The sequence below is a fragment of the Maniola hyperantus genome, chromosome 5, assembly GCF_902806685.2.
Source record: "Maniola hyperantus chromosome 5, iAphHyp1.2, whole genome shotgun sequence".
NCBI classification, from domain to species: domain Eukaryota; kingdom Metazoa; phylum Arthropoda; class Insecta; order Lepidoptera; family Nymphalidae; genus Maniola; species Maniola hyperantus.
The window spans coordinates 2,957,460-2,975,606 of NC_048540.1; the positions used below are offsets into that span (position 1 = coordinate 2,957,460).

The following is an 18,147-nucleotide window of genomic DNA, read 5'->3' on the forward strand; positions in this document are numbered from 1 at the left end:
TCGCTAGGTAATGGTAGACTATGGCCAAACCTTTCTCGTTCGAAGAGGAGACCCGTGCTCAAAAAGAAAAGTGTTCTCCTTTTCTCTCTTCTTTCTACAAGAGCAAAGATACCTTACCTAGGAGGTATCGTTTAATTTTGGCTTTCGTTATTATCGGATCTGGTCGTAAAATCTGGTGAGGGAAAAACAAAATCAATAGTTCCTAAACGCTATAACTTTACCCATTAGAAATCAACATGCCGTGCCGTCCTGTTCGATATACTTTCGCTGATAAATTAAAAAAAACACGAGTGAAGACTTGACAACAATATAAAAAAAAACTTTAGTGTGATCAGCAAAAAAAAGCCGATGGTATCGAATACATCTATTAGCTGTCATTCATTTGAGAAGTAGGCGTAGTGAGGGTCCGAGTCTTTCAGCAAGATGGTCTGATGATATAAAGACGATGGCGGGAAGCGGCTGGATGAGAAAGGTTGTGGAAAGTATTTTCAGCAGTGGACGTCAGCCGACTAAAATGATGACTTCAAGGGTAATGACCACTATACCATCTTACAAATAAACAATTTTGACAATCAATGAGATTAACATATTACCTATTTTGAATACTTAAATCATTTGACTTTGACTTTGACCACAAACTCTCGGTAGAAAAGGCATTCCAAACCAGTGATAGATGCATTTGACGATTCAAAAGTACCTACTTGTAAAAGTTTAATTGAATAAAAATACTTTGATTTGATTTGAAAACGAATTTAGTAGGATCGTAGCTCATGGCGGGAAGCGGCTGGATAAGGAAGGCTGAGGACCGGATGTGGTGGCGCTCTATGGTAAGTGGACGTCCACAGACTGAAATAATGGCTTCAAGCGTAATACAAAAACGAGTCTAGCAATATGGGATATGAGAAGAACAGAAGCACACTACCTACACGATATCAACGATCAACTCACGTTTGATCTTCGCTAGGCCCGAAGACTGCCAAATACCGCATAGGTAGTCTGGTCAATAGTTTTCATTTTCTTCCGAATCGCTTTCGTCCCGGTACCACGTCGATACCTCCCCCATAGGCGCCCTCTCCGCCTTCTGAGCGGCATGCGCTTTAAGATGAAGGTTACCTCAATAACAGTTCACATCAGGAGATTTCTTATAACAACAGCTATCATCATATTTTCATTTCAGTTAATCGCCGGACCACTATTGAGCACGGGTCTCCTCTCAGAATGAAAAGGGCTTAGGCTAATAAATAATTATTTAGCTAATACAAAAAGTAGAGGATTCTTTTTTTTGATCTCTCTGATCTCTCTCTAAAAAATGAATTTATGTTTCTCAGCAGATAAGCACAAAATTTCTCAATTTAGGTTGTTAGAATCTAGTAAATATGTTATGTTTTTATGATAATATCTGTTGGTTTATGTGTGTAATTATTCGAATGTAAGTATATTACATCGATGTATAATTAGACACCACCTGCAGTCTGTCCATTTTTCCATTTGTATCTTACTTCTGTCTGTATTTTTCTGTTCTTTTGTTTTTTTACTTCGAATGATATGATGCATATAAATTAAAAGTTCATTCATTCATTGAATTCCGATATTTTTTACTTTACTTTTTTGGGAGGCGGAAAACACTTTTACCCTGAAACATTTTGAGAAAAAAGTTGAAAACTATAATTTTTTTTTCTATTCAGAAAATATGTTTTGAATTCTAATTCTAATCAAGTTTACAGAGCATGAAAAACTTACATAAAGTTACCTACTTTAATATATTTTCTCAGCAGCTTAAGCAGGCGCATTACTTTGTATGGTTATTAATATAAGCAAATACACCAGGAAGCAAACCTGCGGTCTACCGCATTCAGTTTAGTATGCCGAGTCAAGAGTGTAAACGTTTAGGACTAGAGAAAAGTGGTCGCAATTTATTACCTACGGAAAATGAGTTTCTTTTAGAATACCACGACTTAAAGTTAAAATATACCTGAGTACCTAACTAGACTACAAGTTTTTCTTTCAATTTAAATACAAGTTAGCCCTTGACTGCAATCTCACCTGGTGGTAAGTGATGATGCAGTCTAAGATGGAAGCGGGCTAACCTGGAAATGGTAAACCCATGGCCTTTTTGGTTTGTACACGGCATCGTACCGGAACGCTAAATCGCTTGGCGGCGCAGATTTCCGGTAGGGTGGTAACAAGCCACGGCCGAAGCCTCCCACCAGACAGTTAAAAACCTCTCAATAATACTGTATTAGCAAGATATCTAATATTATGTAGGTATGCGTTTAGGAGAACACTAATCATCATCATCATCATCCTCAAGCCAATAGCTTCACACACTTTTGAGAACATAATTGAGAATTCTTAGGCATGCAGGTTTCCTTTTTTTCTTCACAACTCAAACCTGTTTTACTCCCTTAGGGGTTAAATTTTCAAAAATCCTTTCTTAATGGATGTCTACGTTATAATAGCTACCTGCATGCCAAATCCCAGCCCGATCCGTCCAGTAGTTTGATCTGTGCGATGATAGATCATTCAGTAAGTCAGTTGATAGATCATTCAGTAGTTCAGTAGATCTGTCAGTCAGTCAGTCATCGTATTATATTGTTTTGTAGTTTCTACATTGTCCAATTACAATCGGTAATGAACAAGGTGTTTCCGAACAATGATACGGTTGCGAGAAAGCTGTCAACGAAATTAAGTATACAGTGGTACTGATTCTGAGCACATCCTAATTTTAGAGTATTCGCATCCTCTTCTTACTAATGTAATATAAAAAGGACAGACGCAGTTTGACAGTTTTAAATTTAATTTTTAGATGGTAAAACCCGTGATTTTAGCGCACAGTCGCGAGCCTAGGTACTGTTTAAATTTGTAGCGTGCACTAAAATTTAGAATCTTTAAATGTTCTGTCCCTTTTTAGCCTTGTTAAAAAGAAAAGGATGCAGATACTCTAAATTTAGTTTAGAGAAAGACAACGGAATCGGTGCCAATGGCCTGCAAACAATGTATATAGGGGTTAGGGCTTTCTAATGCACGCCTATACGAGCTAGGTAATTGTTATTGACTAGGTACCTATGAAATATTTAGTTATTTTTAATGGTTCCGTATCTCCAGAAAAAAACAATTCGTTGTCAGTCTGCAGTATGTCAAAACTCAAGGGATTCCCGTTGACCTAGAATTATGAAGTTTGGCAGACATCATTGTTTAATAGGACAAGTGCTAGTGAATAGAAACATCCGAAAACCGTGAATTTGTGGTTACATAACAAAAAAAATAGAAAATGTTATTTCTTGTACGATGGTACGGAACCCTTCGCGTGCGAGTCCCACTCGCACTTGACCAGTTTGTTTATTCATTTCAGGACCAAGGATCAAGTATTTTTTTCATTATTTTGCATAATATTGATGAACGAATCTTGGGCAAAAATGGATATTTGCCGAAACGACGTCAAAGCAACATAGCCTTTATAACTTTGCGATGTCGAACAGCACGATGTCTGTTGATGACTGACGACCTCCCCGGCGTTGTGGTATTATTAGTGGGAGGTCCCGGGTTTGATTCCCGATAGGGGAAATTTGGAATTTTATAATTTCTAAATTTTGTCTGGTCTGGTCTGGTGGGAGGTTTAGGCCGTGGCTAGTTACCACCCTATTGGCAAAGTCATACCGCTAAGCAATTTAGCGTTCCGGTACGATGCCGTGTATAAACCAAAGGGGGAATTGTCGTGTAAAATGTCGAAAAAGTACGACTGTAGTAAGGAACCCTCGGTGCGCGAGACTGACTCGCACTTGGCCGGTTTTTTTTTAAATTTTAATATCTTTCTTAGTTCTTTCTTAAAACAATCAATCAGCTTTCTTAGTTTCTGAAAAAACTGTTTTTAGATGAAACAGTTTTGGTCTATGGTGGGTATATAATGTCTTTGAATTCCTCCAAACACTTTCGTTGCGAACGGGAGCTCCCATGGAAAGTGATGTCAGGAAAGACGCTTCACTTTCCACGTAGCTGTCATCTCTGATTTGACAGTAATGGCATGTCATTAGCACTGACCGTTCGCGATTTTCCCGCCACTGCAACTGATGCTGAATCAACCAGCGAGGGAAAACTGTGATAATTATGACATCTATAAGCTCTTGAGTGGATATTAATGATGTAAGAGTTTGTCACTTTTAGTTATCAAGATAAGTAGGTAGGTAGTGGTTTTAATGAATTTAAGAAATTTTTTTTGGGCTTGAATAAAGGTCATATAAGAAGAGTGAATTAAGTGTGAAAAAGTGTGCGATAAAGTAGTGTTTGTATGTTTTTTAAAACGTTTGTTTTCTTTAACGTTCGCATATTTGCTAACTTGAGCCAACTTAAAGTGACTGGCGGGAATAACGACCCACGGTCCACGGAAGTCCTGTTCCGTGGTCTGGCAGTATTAATTATTAACTGTTAACAGTATGCTGTAAAACATACATAAAAATCAGCACTCAGACTTTAAGAAAAGTGGGTAATGTTTTTACGTACCTACCTACCTTTAGCAGCTGATTTTTTTTTTTTTTTAAAGAATATTAGTCATTTAACATGGCTAATATTCCCCTTTCCTCTCCAACTAAGCGTCAGGCTTGTGCTAGGAGTAGGGTACGACAATAGTGCAACGGGCAGGGTTTGAACCGTCGACCTTTTGGTTTTCAGTTCACTCCTTTACCGGTTGAGCTATTGAGGCTCGAGGCCTACCCCCTGGACCAAGATAGCAAATATGCGAACGTTAAAGCTACGTACAAACACTAGGTACTCTACCCCACATATTTTGTTACTCAGAAAATAAGGCAGGTCTGGCTCTATCGGGATCTTGCTCTACTAGGTAGGTATGTTTTTCTGAACCTATCATCTGTAACGTCAACTGCGCGTTATCTTAACACCGAACACAAATCTTATAACTCTTATTCCTGTCTGATAAAGGTGATTATCGCGTGTCTCAAAGATATAATGGTGTAAAGATTGATTAGAGTCGTTTCCTGCCTTGCGGTCCGGCTTTCCACTGATCTTTTTACTTACATAGGTTTTAAGTGACAACTTTATTTTGCATCCGTTTAAGACCTTAATAGACTAGGTATATGACTCAATTTTGCATGTATAAATTGCAGGTAGAGGGTTTGATGTGTGTGGCCTTGCTAGGTTGCATGTAGTGGCTATATTTTAAGGGTAATAAAGCTCTGTGGTAACAAATTGCAGTCTTGCACCTGTCGGTTACGAGAATAAAGAGTACCATACAAAAGTACAAAATATAGGATTTTTAAATATATTTTCGCGTTTTTTTTTTTGTGGTAGGTATCATATCGGTAATCATCAGTACTATCACTTGTCTTCGATTTTGCTTGCTTTCTCGTTACATCCTGTATAAGAACCAAGAAACTCCTACCTACGCAGTTTTGTATGATAAACAAAATTCGACTCCCGTTTTAATTGACTGCGCTCAATGATTTTAGATCATTGAGCGTAGTCAATAGCCCAAGCCATGACCTCCATGACCAATTAATACAATAGCGGAATATCCATCTTTAAATTCACAATAGCTCACTCAAGAGATAATGATATGATCACTTCCATGCCTATCAATCATATTCGGTCAACAATCAAAAAAACAGTCTAGTAATCATACAATTGGGAAACTTGTTATGCCACGACTGCCATCAAATCAAAAATGGCGCTATAATTAAAATGTGTTCACTAAAAAATATTTTTTTGGGATGTAACCACAAATTCACGGTTTTTGGATGTATTCCTTTACTTGTGCTCTTTCTCAACGCCCATTTATCATGGCCGTAGCCAGGAATTGGTGGGAGATTGGGGTAAATAAAAATTTACCTTTCGATTTGTCAGTAAAATACAATCCAATGATAAATAGGAGCGCGAGCGCAGCAGGCGCAATTTTTTTTTGTTTCTAGATGCAACAAAATTGATTTTTGTCACGATTGGCTGCCCTTAATATCTGGCCGTCCTAGGCCCGGGCCTACTGGGCCTTAGGGCAAATCCACCACTGGTTCTATATAGGTATGTGCCAGAAATCCCTCACGTCGTGCGATGATACATTTTTTTACTAGACATTCATTGCGCAACTGTATATTCCTAGACTTTGATCACATAAACTAAGCATAACATAGTATCCTTGTGGGACTCGCTGTGCGCCGCTGCTCGTTATCGTGACGTTGTTCTGCACTGTACAAGTCCCGAGGTTGTGCACAAGTAGATACATTCATTCTCCAACTGTATAGTTGCTAAACTGTGACCAAAAAAAGCTAATCGTACAATCTAACGGAATGAATCGGATTTATTTTATTGCGACCGCGCGGTTGTACACATATTTCACAATACCGTAAGATTCCCAAACAAATTGACGAAGTCACGAACTCGTGTGACCGCTGTGACCTTTGTATACGGATATAGAACAATGTCACAAATAAATATACGGTTCACTATTGACCTTAAGGTGATAAGCAATTTATTGTGTTAATCAAAAATAGGTACCTAACGATTTTGCGATTAAATCACACATATCCTTAAATCTTATCTTGTTTTATAGTAGAGCTTCAGAATACACAATGATAGCTACATATAGTACGCGACAGGTCGGGATGGCAATTGGGGTGGACACACGTACAGCGCCCGCTTGTCCGAGCGCGGGCGCTGTGCGGGTGTGCAGTGCGTCTCCCCGCCTCATAATCCGATTGCCATGTCGACCTGTCGCGTACATAGATACCTGCACTGAACATGGATTTCATGATAATAGGTACTAGCTAATGCCCGCGACGTCGTCTGCGTGGATTGAGGTTTTTAAAAATCCCGTCGGAACTCTTTGATGTTCCGGGGTAAAAGCCTATGTCACTCTCCAGGTCTTTCACTTTACCCATACAAAAATCGATGACGAGGTTGAAGGTAAACCAACAAACCAATAAACAAACCCTTTCGCATTTATAATATTATGGGTGTGATACATGGTAGTTATTCATTATGTAAAACTGCTGATGCCTGCGACTTCTTACGCGTGGATTTAGATTTTTGAAAATCCCGTGGGAACTCTTAGATTTCCCGGGATAAAAAGTAGCCTATGTCACTCTCCAGGTCTTCAACTATACCCATGCAAAAAATCACGTCGATCCTTTGCTCTGTTGCGATGTGAATGAAGGACAAACCAAGAAATCAATAAACCAACAAACAGACACACTTTCACATTTATAATATGGGTACTGATTACAAGTATGTTATATCAGCTTTTTGCATAATAACGATAACACCAACAATCAACATTTTCTAACAAGTTGCTCCAATTCTTGCAATTGTTTTTCAATTAAAGAAAGCACGTGTGATAAATGATAAATATCCCACGTTCCAAAAATTACACCGATTCAAACAATAGAACTTGTTCCTAAATACTAGCTTCAAATTCCTTACGCCTTATTGAGAGATGAAGGCAAGACGGCTTCGTTTACAACCCATAACAACCCATAGAGAGCCTGCAGATTCTTTTTTTTTTAAATCTTTATTTTTGACGGGGCTTTATCGCATTGCGATAATGTCAAATCAACTTAATATGTCTATTAAATTTTAAATACTAAAAACCGCAAATAGTAGTGTGCAGAGCATCCTCGCCTGCTCCAATAAGGGGCAAGCTAAGATGCTGTTGCACACCCCTACATCTAAATGTCGAGACAGAACACGTCAACGCTGAGATGCGTTCCGCTCACTCTCCATCAGTACCTGTAGATTCTACTAGTATAGCAGATTTTTATTTATTTTTACGCATAATAAGTTTTTGATTGATCGTGCAGAATGTCAAAAAAATACGACTGTAGTACAGAACCCTCGGTGCGCGGGTGTGACCTGCACTTGGCTGTTTTTTACCAAGAACGTCCTGTCGCTTACTACTGACTAGATGTGCGTGTGAAAACTCGTAGTTACGTAGTTTAATGATGTCTCAACCTCAAGTTGACTTCACACCGAAGGCGTAGTGCAAACTAATTATGAAACACAAATATGGACATGGGCTGGGACATTGAGATTTAAGTAGCTATACGAGATCACGTTATGGCTCATTCTAAGTTTCTAAAGTGCTTGCAAACATACATGAATTAATGTAAAAACAGCTTTTTTGTAACTTGGCTTATCAATTATTATTCGAAAGCTGAATTTATTCATGCCCTTAATAAATAATTCATTCTTTGGGAAAATAATTAAAGATACGCGGTTGAAATCGTGAAACGCGGGCACTTAGCAAATCATAATGAAATAATAATGGGAGAAGATCGAACAACAGACTTAGTGATTACCAGAACGTCAAGATCATATTGATAAAGGACCCCAACACTTTCGAAATCAATAAATTGTAAAAAAATTGATCTTACTTCTTAGATAGTTCAATTGCGCAGTGTGGTATGATGACCTCCAGCCCGCTAGACTGACGATCTTAAAAAGGTGGATGGATGAGGAAAGCGAAGGACCGTGTATGGTGGCGCGCTCTCTATAAGTCCTATTCCCAGTACACATACTAGATGACGGATGGGGTGGATAGATGTAAGATATAGTTTAGAACAGAGAGGAGCTAGAATCTGAAGGGAAGAGCAACTTTCCTTCTGATTTAGAAGTTGATCTAAAAATATTTTTTTTAGAAATTCTAGTATCGTGGGAAACCATTAAGAAGGTAAAATAGATAGAGCGGAAGATATTTTTATCCAATTATTCAAATAAAGCCCTAGGAACAGCTTAGGACATAGATATCCCATGGCCGCATCTAATTTTATCTAACTCACTGATAAGCATAACAAGATAGGTACAATGTCAGTGGCGTCCCCGTAAAAGGAAGAAGTAACGGGTACGTTCATAGTCCAGATGCCCTAATTGGCAACTTGTTATGAGAGATATGCGCATGCGATTATCTTCCGCAAGTTCAAAGCCATTGCGACCATAATGGCTTATCGGGTTGGAAGGACAAGTATATCGGTAGCGAATCTTAGTCTGTGAAGATTTGTGGTTAACAGTAACTTCTTCATACTAGTCAAATGGTTGAGTACCGTATGATTCTGAGTAGACGGAACCTGACACTAAAATTGGTAAATACAAATGTTAGCACTGAACTTTAATAGCTATGATGTGTTGATTGCACTCACTCTATTTGCGGATTCTCTAACACTATGAGAAAACAAGTACAAGAATGCCTAGCTAAAAATTCACAACAACCGTTGCAATGATCCATGTGTACTTCCTTTTTCAAATAAAGAGCATAAAACACGCTAGAAGATTGCTACATTTGTCGTTTCAACCGATAGATGTCTACAGCTGGGCATAGGTCTCTTGGAAAGATCAGAACACGGTATCTATTGTACCAGTTGTGCCCAGCGGCTCCTAGCGGGTCCTCTAGAAAAGGCCCTTCCAACGCCTCGTTTTCCGGTACGGGGTGACCATTCAAGCACATTGGGATTCTGGATTTGGGACCCCAGCATGTTTTGGTTCTTCCAACAATCTCTTTATAATAATTCTGTTCATAGTACTGACAATGCTTGCTTTTGGGCGTCGAGTAAGAGAGGCTCCAGCGCACGTTCTTTAGAATGCACTGAAGATGGCCACTTAAGGGTGTTTTAGTTTGCAGAAATCCCACATAATCCGATCGCTCCTTAAAGAGATCGCATATCTCAAGAAGATTTCCCCCGTCAAAAAAGGGAGCTAATTTTAAGTTTTAACGCAAGTACCTACAAAAAAGCTTTGATCAATAAAAACAGGTTTTAATACATTCCAATTAGTACCTAAACGCCAGACATTATTGAATCATCATTCAAACGATTTAATAACCTCTCAACAATTTGATACGTTGGAAACGCTAACCGCAGATTTGTGGATAGTGCCGTAACCGCACTAATTTCGTATTTTACTATCAAACAAGCTTTTATTGCCCATAATAACGAACAATTTAATTAGATTATTAATTATATATATTACAATTCATAATGTGGATGAAAAAAAGAGGAGAGGACGACCAAAGAAAAGGTGGACAGATTGCGTGAAAGAGGATATATGCGTGTAAAAGAGGTGGATAATGCGTTGACGGATGACAGAAGTGAGTGGAAGAAAAAGAGATGGTGTGCCGACCCCACGTAGCGTGGTATAAAGTTCTGAAGAATTCATAATTATTTATCAGAACACAATTGTTTTCCGATGAAATGAACATTTGAAAATTCTTATTCTATGTTTGATCTGTAGAAAAATTAGCGAGCCTTTATCTAAAATAGAAATCCAAACTTGGTTACGAAGTCTAAGAACCTACTCAATCTTTTCAATGCCAAAAGCATTTCACTCTTCAATTAGGGACCACTAAAATAATAATATGCTTTAGGCATAAATTGTAAATGCAAATCGTGGAAGCCCAAAGCGTTGCGACGGTAAATCAGGGCACTGCAGGCCTGTCCTACATTTTGTTTTGTTTCCACAAGTCCAAAGGAATATAGCACTTATCTGTAGGAGACGTGGAGGCTTTTGAGAGGACTGTTGCCTGCAGTTAAGAGATTTGAGGATTTGCGGATCTACCGGGCGGCGTCGAGCGCAATTTCACGGACTTAGCTCGCTGTTTCTTGACCTAACTTAATAGTGCCCGTTCGATGTTTTCGGGAGTGGCGAAGTTTATCTACCGTTATCGATTTTGTAGAGCATATTCGTAAATGTTAAAAGATATATCAACCTGCTTGGGAATTTTACAGTTTTATGCCGAATACTGTTTTTGTAAAGTAGATCATATTTCCTAATAGGAACTTCACTCCCATTTCTACTGTAAGTACCTACCTAGTTTCACTAACCAAACTAACCTAACCTAACTAGGTATATATAATATAGGTATTCGAATTTGTCTAGAGACGGTCGGTTATTTTCGGGCCACATAACTAATTCATTCCGAATGACTTTTTATTACAGGATTAAAAAACAAGACCCATAGTTACCAACCTTTTGATCTAGGATCCCTTTTCCAAATGACCTGGTAAACAGGTTACAAAGCTAAAAGTACAGAACGCGACAGGTCGAGATAGCAATCGGGGTATGAGGTGGAGGGACGCCTAGCACACCCGCACGTCACCCGCGCTATCCCGCACCGGGTTAGCGTGGGGGTTGTGCGGGTGTGCGGGGCGTTCCCTCCCCGATTGCTATCTCTACCTGTCGCGTACTATAGGTAGTTTACTACTCACCTCCACAAATAACATCAGCTAGGTTGGTCTGCACGCACTGGTGGGTGACAGCGCCGTCGCGCACTGTGGTGATCTCCCCGTACAGCTGGTGCAGGGCCTCCTGGTCGGACATGAGGATGGTGCGCGGGGAGCTGCACTCGTCCTCCGTGGAGTGGTGGCGGGAGGAGGACCGTGATCGCGAGCGGCGGCGTCTGGGGACATTAAAGTGGTTTTTCAATTAATGATATCTGTTTAGTCTATAGTTGAGCCATTCTAAACGTGCGAACTGAGTCGTACATCGTTTTTTTCGGACCTCTCACTCGCACTTACAAGCCTTAAGGAACTGGAACCTGATGCTTTGGTGTTGTGTGTAAAAAAGGATTTGTAGGGTTTTGGCCATAATCTACCACGCTGGCCATAATATGCGGATTGATAGACTTCACACGCGTTTGAGAACATTATGGAGAACTCTCAGGCATGGAGGTTTCCTCACGGTATTTTCCTTCACCGTTAAAGCAAGTGATATTTAATTACTTAAAACGCACCTAACTCCAAAAAATTAGAGGTGCGTGCCCGGATCGAATCCCCGACCTCCGATTTAGGCTTACGTCCTAACCACTAGGCTATTATACAGCTTGAATTAAATGTATGGAACAGCTAAAATCGTACTCAGGTATTTTATAAAGGCTGCTTAGCTGTTCTTGGAGTTTCTCTAGTGGTCAATCAGAAATGAGGAGATCCGTAACAGAACCAAAGTACGAAGCCAGGTTATGTCGCCAGCATATACGTAGTTACGTAATAGAATAGAAGACTGTAGGTACAGACTGATCTGAAAAACCATATTTCTAAAGTATTTCCTCAGTGAAAGTCACACAATACATGTCTGATATTTTGACATTATTGTAGCTAGTTGAAGCTAATTGACAACCGTGAAGACGGATTTTGCATTTATTACTTGGTTATGCAAAAAAATCCAGCAGGCACAAAGACCGAGAGCTGGTGAACTATTTGCTGAAGATGTTTAATATTGGTTCATTTTTGTTCCGTGGAGACGCTGGGGCTATGGAGTCTTAATGCTAAAAAAAATTACGAGACATTTCACCGCGATTAATAGCCTCATCTGGTGACAGAAGGGCTGGATCATTTTTAGCGCAACGGATCACCCTGGCTGCCCAGCGCGGAAATGCAGCCAGTATTCTTGGCATTCCATGCAGGCATGATTTGTATAGTAATTAGATTAGGTTAGCTTTAAGTTTTATTGTAAACTAGCTTCTGTTCGCGGCTTCGCCCGCGTGGCCTACAGGAAACAAATGGCATTTTTTTAGGACTTTAAATTTTATATAATATAGATAAATATAGATAGATTATAGATTATTTAAAGCTAATAATCTAAATACCAATTTTCACGTCTCTAACTTCAAAAACATAGGATTTTGATATAACCTTCTAACCCCCATTTCATCCCTTTAGGGTGGGGGGGGGGGGGTTTATTTTCTCATAGTCGTCAAGAAAAAAGATACCAATTTTCATGCAAATAACTTGAAAAACGACCGACTTTCATACAAACTTCCATCCTCCATTTAACCCACTTAGGGGTGGAATTTCGAAAAATCCTTTCTTAGTGGATACCTACTCTTTACAAAGAATATACCCTCCAAATTTCATGTCTTTAGGATCAGCGGTATAGGCTGGGCGTTGATATATATGTCAGTCAGTCAGTCAGTCAGTCAGTCAGTCAGGACTTTGAATTTTATATATATAGATTGTAGTTTCATGAAACAATATTAGTCTTCTAATACGGACCTTCGGGTTGTTTATTCTAAGACTTACTGTACACACTTATACTTATGTTATAATTATTTCGTTATTAGTTGCAACTTGCAGTTTATGTGGAATTTTGGAACTGGAGGGTTTGTCGATGCTCTATTGTTGCTTTCTCTTCTTTTCTATTTTGAACAGAATTTAAACGTCCATATTATGTTTAAAATACATGCACTTATAAATATTCCGGACAAGTAATTTACTAGCTTTTATACCGAGACTGCCCAGACTATATATACAAATAATAAAAATACAAATAATAAAATTTTTAACATGTTCTAAGCACTTTTATTACGCTACTAAACATCTTTTTTGCACTTTCAATTTCAGGTGATACGAGGTGACCTCTAATTTCTATTTCGAGTTAATCAATTCTGTGTCTTATTACCATCTCATAAATATTTAATTTGTACAACTTGGCTTGTTCGCTAACCGGATTTTGATGTCTGGTAAATTAGCGAATCGTTTATTTTTTAACCGACTTCAAAAAAAGGAGGAGGTTCTCAATTCGTCGGAATCTTTTTTTTTTTTTTTTTTTTGTATGTTCCCCGATTACTCGAAAACGCCTGGACCGATTTTGAAAATTCTTTTTTTGTTTGAAAGGGTATACTTCAAAGTTGGTCCCATTTCAATTTGGTGAAGATCTGATGAACATCTTCGAAGATAGATACTGGAACTCCTGAACGGATAAGAGTAAATTGCTCGCGATCAGTGTAATAGCTTAGTAAACAGTAGATTTTTAACCAGTCATAGCATAATTCCATGGGGCCACTAAAAATTGTGAAATAAAAAATTTTTACAAAAAAAATAAAAACCGACTTCGTTACACAAACACTAAAAATTGAAAAATTTCAATTTTTAGTGTTTGTGTAACGAAGTCGGTTTTTATTTTTTTTATTGATGAATGGTTCACGCTTGACTACGATCTAACTTGACGGTAAGTGATGATCCAGACTAAAATATTTTAATTATTATAAATAGGTACGTGATGAGTACATACATCGATGCATTGACATGGTAAAGTCTAGACTCTAGAGGCATTATCTTATAGGTTTGATGATACCTGCAACTTGATATTGCAGGTCACAATAAATATTATTGGAAGAAAAATAAAAGGAAAGTGTGGAAGAGAAAGAATAAGATGTAAAATTACTTACTTATTACTATTTAACTTTTTTATTATTGTCTTTATTTAACTTTCTTATTTTTCTTTACAAAGTTTTAACTAATTAAGATATTAATTTAGTTTAGATTCTAGTTCAAGCTATCTTAAGATTTGACACATGTTTTAAAGGTAGGATTTTAAGAGTAGGGTAGAAATTTTGCAATGAGTGATAAATCTAAGAATGAATTAAGCTATCATGAGGTAAGTAAGTAAGCTTTGAGTTCTAAAGACATTGGCATTAACGCCCACAAACCAATTATCACAGATTGTGTGTTAACGCAGTAGATTATCATATTAACGAATCTCTTGATTTTATCTTTCAATAGCATGTTATTAAAGTAAGCGAGTGTAAACCTTCACGGCGGTTATGCATTCATCCGATGCGAGTCCGTGAAAATACGTTAATTTTTGTTTTGTATGGTAGCTTATGACATATGTCGTAGATAATCGCTGGTATTCTCACGGATGACGGATATAACTCGGATGACGGAAGTGCAGTGCGTAATCGCCATAAGATGATGCCAACATCTTACCCGTGGATTTAAGCTTTTAAAAATCCTTCGCAACCCACGTTCGTATAAAAAACCAGCCAAGTGCGAGTCAGACTCGCCCACTGAGGGTTCCGTACTACAATCGTATTTTATCGACATTTTGTACGATAAATCAAAAACTATTATGTATAAAAATAAATAAATAAATCTGTTTTAGAATGTACAGGTAAAGCTGTTTCATATGATACCCCACTTGATATAGCGATCTTACTTTGAATGTCGAAAAAAGCAATATTTGTTCGAAACACATTTTAATTTTTTCTTGTGATGTAACCACAAATTCATGGTTTTCAGATTTTTCCCCTTATGTCTGATATAAGCCCTACCTACCTGCCAAATTTCATGATTCTAGGTCAACGGGAAGTACCCTGTAGGTTTCTTGACAGACCGACAGACAGACAGACAGACAACAAAGTGATCCTATAAGAGTTCCGTTTTTTATTTTGGAACGTAACCCTAAAAATACCTATCCTACAAGCTATGTCTGTTTCCGTCATAATCAGTTAAACGGATGGGCCGTGAAAATGTGTATTTAATTAAATTAAAGATCCTGCTAAAATCCTTTCTTATTGGAGGGCTACGTTATAAAGCGAACCTAAATGCAATATCGCAAATTCTTAGTTTGTGAAATTCATTGATGATCAATTAGTCAGTTTATAATTTTATATATAGATAGGTATAGATTTCAAGACGCAGTTTCGGATGATGCAATGTTGGAAGACACACGGACGGAAGACATCAGACGAGTCGCAGGGAACCGCTGGATTCAGGCGCCGCATCAAGATCATGGCGTGTGGAAGTCCCTACAAGAGACCTATGTCCAGCAGTGGACCTCTAACGGTATCGTATGATAAATTTCAAGAAAAGACAAAATATTTTTTACTGGATTCAATACGGTTTTAAGCAGATATACATATATTTTATATTATTGTAGGTACCCATTAAAACTGGAGCAAACTGAATGAGTTTGAATTAAATAAGTCATTCATGATACAATCTACTAAATCTAGTCGTACGTGACCTTAGAATTGCTGTTAAATAATGTATACTATGATCAAAGAATGATTTAATAATCCATCACATTTGAATAATATTTTGGTTCAATTTATTCAACCGTACATGTCCTCGATATGGACGCAATGTCAAGTTTGACGAAACAATCGTCAATTTGTACGCAAGTTGCGTCCAACGAAGCGATATAGGTGCTAATCGTCTACCTATTGATACTATATACCGCTATTTCTATGAATATATTATATAAACTTTTAGATAAAACTCGCCTGCCTTACCTGTTTCGAAGATTAGCCTATTTACCCTAACGTTTATTAGACTCATTAGATAGCTCTTACTCGGGCGTGACAATGAAGAATCCTCTCGACGTCTGATAGATCTTGCGTTCCTGCATCAGCTGCGCGAGCGTGTCGTACACGACCTCTTGCGAAGGGGTCTGCATTGCAGGGAACTTCGATGACAACGATGTTCTTATGCTTTCTAGTGTTGCGGATTGCCCCTGTAAAAGATCAAGAAGGTGGTGTCAAATAACTGATACAAAGAAAAAACCGGCCAAGTGCGAGTCAGGCTCGCGCACCGAGGGTTCCGTACTACAGTCGTATTTTGCAGGATAAATTAAAAACTATGATGCATAAAAATAAATAAAAATCTATTTTTGAATGCACAGGTGAAGCCCTTTCATATGGTACCCCACTTGAAAATACTAATTATTAGTTCAGTCCACAATTTTTTTTTGTGTGATGTAACCATAAATTTACGGTTTTGAGATTTTTCCCCTAATGTCTGCTATAAGACCTACCTACCTGAGTCAACTGGAAGTACCTACCCTGTAGGTTTCTTGACAGACAGACAGACGGACAGACAGACAGAAAGACAACAAAGTGATCCTGTAAACGTTCCGTTTTTCCTTTTGAGGTACGGAACCCTAAAAATCACGTAATTTTATAACTACAGTCCAAGACCCTATTACAATTGTACAGCAGACGCAGACAGATAACAGACAACTGCAATGCAAAACTGGTATGGACTAATCTGATGAGATGAAATGATATCAAAACACCAAACATTGCTCGAATAGTATACAAAGCTCGCTATGCTAAGTAATAGATAATTAAGTCAGTATTGAATTTGATAAACTCTTTATAGGCGTCATAACTAATTCCTAAAACTGTCAGCAACTATTTTATCTGTTATCGCTCTATCACAATTTCAATATGTTATTTTAAGAAATCCACTCCAGTCTAATGCGCATATTCATCAATCAACACGGTAGGTATTATCTAGATCTCCTTGGACATTGATATATCCTACGACCTTCAGGGATTTGAGAACGAATTTGAATTGAAAATTCACTTCTAGATTACTATCATATCCGTAATAGTTAGGTATGTAAATGAATTTCCTGATAATGTGAAATGAATAATCAGGTGTTAATAAAGTTGACATTTGGAGGCTCCAATGAAGTTTCTAACGGCCAAAATTAATAATAAATAATAATATTATGTAATTTATGTGTCCATAATCCGTCGATAAGTTACCTACTTAGCGACGCTTTAAATTCTCAAAATAGACTATAAAATCTTAGATAAATAACAACATTTCTAAATAATCTAGGGACAGATTAGAGATAGGATTGATTATTTGTTATTTGTTAATTTCGGCCTTTTGTCAACCGTTACAAACATTGTTATATGTACTTAAACATTACTAATACTACAAAAACAGATAAAATAAAAACCATTATAATTTTTGCAAAATCGAGTGTTGGAATAAGTAGATAATTTTATCGATAATATTATTGTAATTATTGTAATATTTAAGTGTTAAAGTTATTTTATTATTTGTTTCTTGTCAGAAAAGTGAACAAGGAAGCACAGCGTGCGTGTGAATAATTAATTAATGCAATTAGTCTCGATACTCAAAGGCTAATCTCATCTCACGATAAAGTCGACGCGAATTCCAGAGAAAGGTAGATAGGCGTATATCGATTGCATATTTAATCGATACAAGACCGCGACAAGTCCTAAATTATTTGTCCGCCTTACTTATAGTTTCAGAGACAGTTTTAAGATGCACTATGTGCAATAGCGATGGGCGATTATTGAAAAAAACACAAAACAATTCGTCGTCGTCGATTTATTCGTTTTCACAAAAACCATCTGAGAGACAAATATGAGAGTAAATATTTTAAGATTTTGTTTCTGAACGTTTATAAATTCAGGAGTGGACTTTGATTGCCTTGAATCCGTTTTGCCATCTGAAATTATAAATGCATACGGTTGGTAGCAGATCGATGTAGCAGACAATTTAAAAAAATTGCTCATCGGGAAGTAGGTAAGCTACTACTTAACGTAAGCGGAAAAATAAACAATGTCTGATCTAAGAGTCTGGCGCAATGCTTAAATGATTTTAGGCAGATAATAAT

The 18,147-nt window shown here is 37.7% G+C and overlaps 1 protein-coding gene across 1 annotated transcript in view; it reads right to left on the bottom strand.

The window, feature by feature from the left end:
- The window catches only part of ko (Stork-head domain-containing protein knockout), a 240,075-nt gene that overhangs the window by 21,654 nt on the left and 200,274 nt on the right, over nucleotides 1-18,147 (bottom strand). The window contains exons 5-6 of the mRNA XM_034968385.2: nucleotides 16,061-16,221; nucleotides 11,196-11,386 (exon numbers count right to left, since the gene is read on the bottom strand). Coding sequence (XP_034824276.1) covers nucleotides 11,196-11,386; nucleotides 16,061-16,221 — 352 coding nt within the window. The remainder of the gene's footprint in view (nucleotides 1-11,195; nucleotides 11,387-16,060; nucleotides 16,222-18,147) is intronic.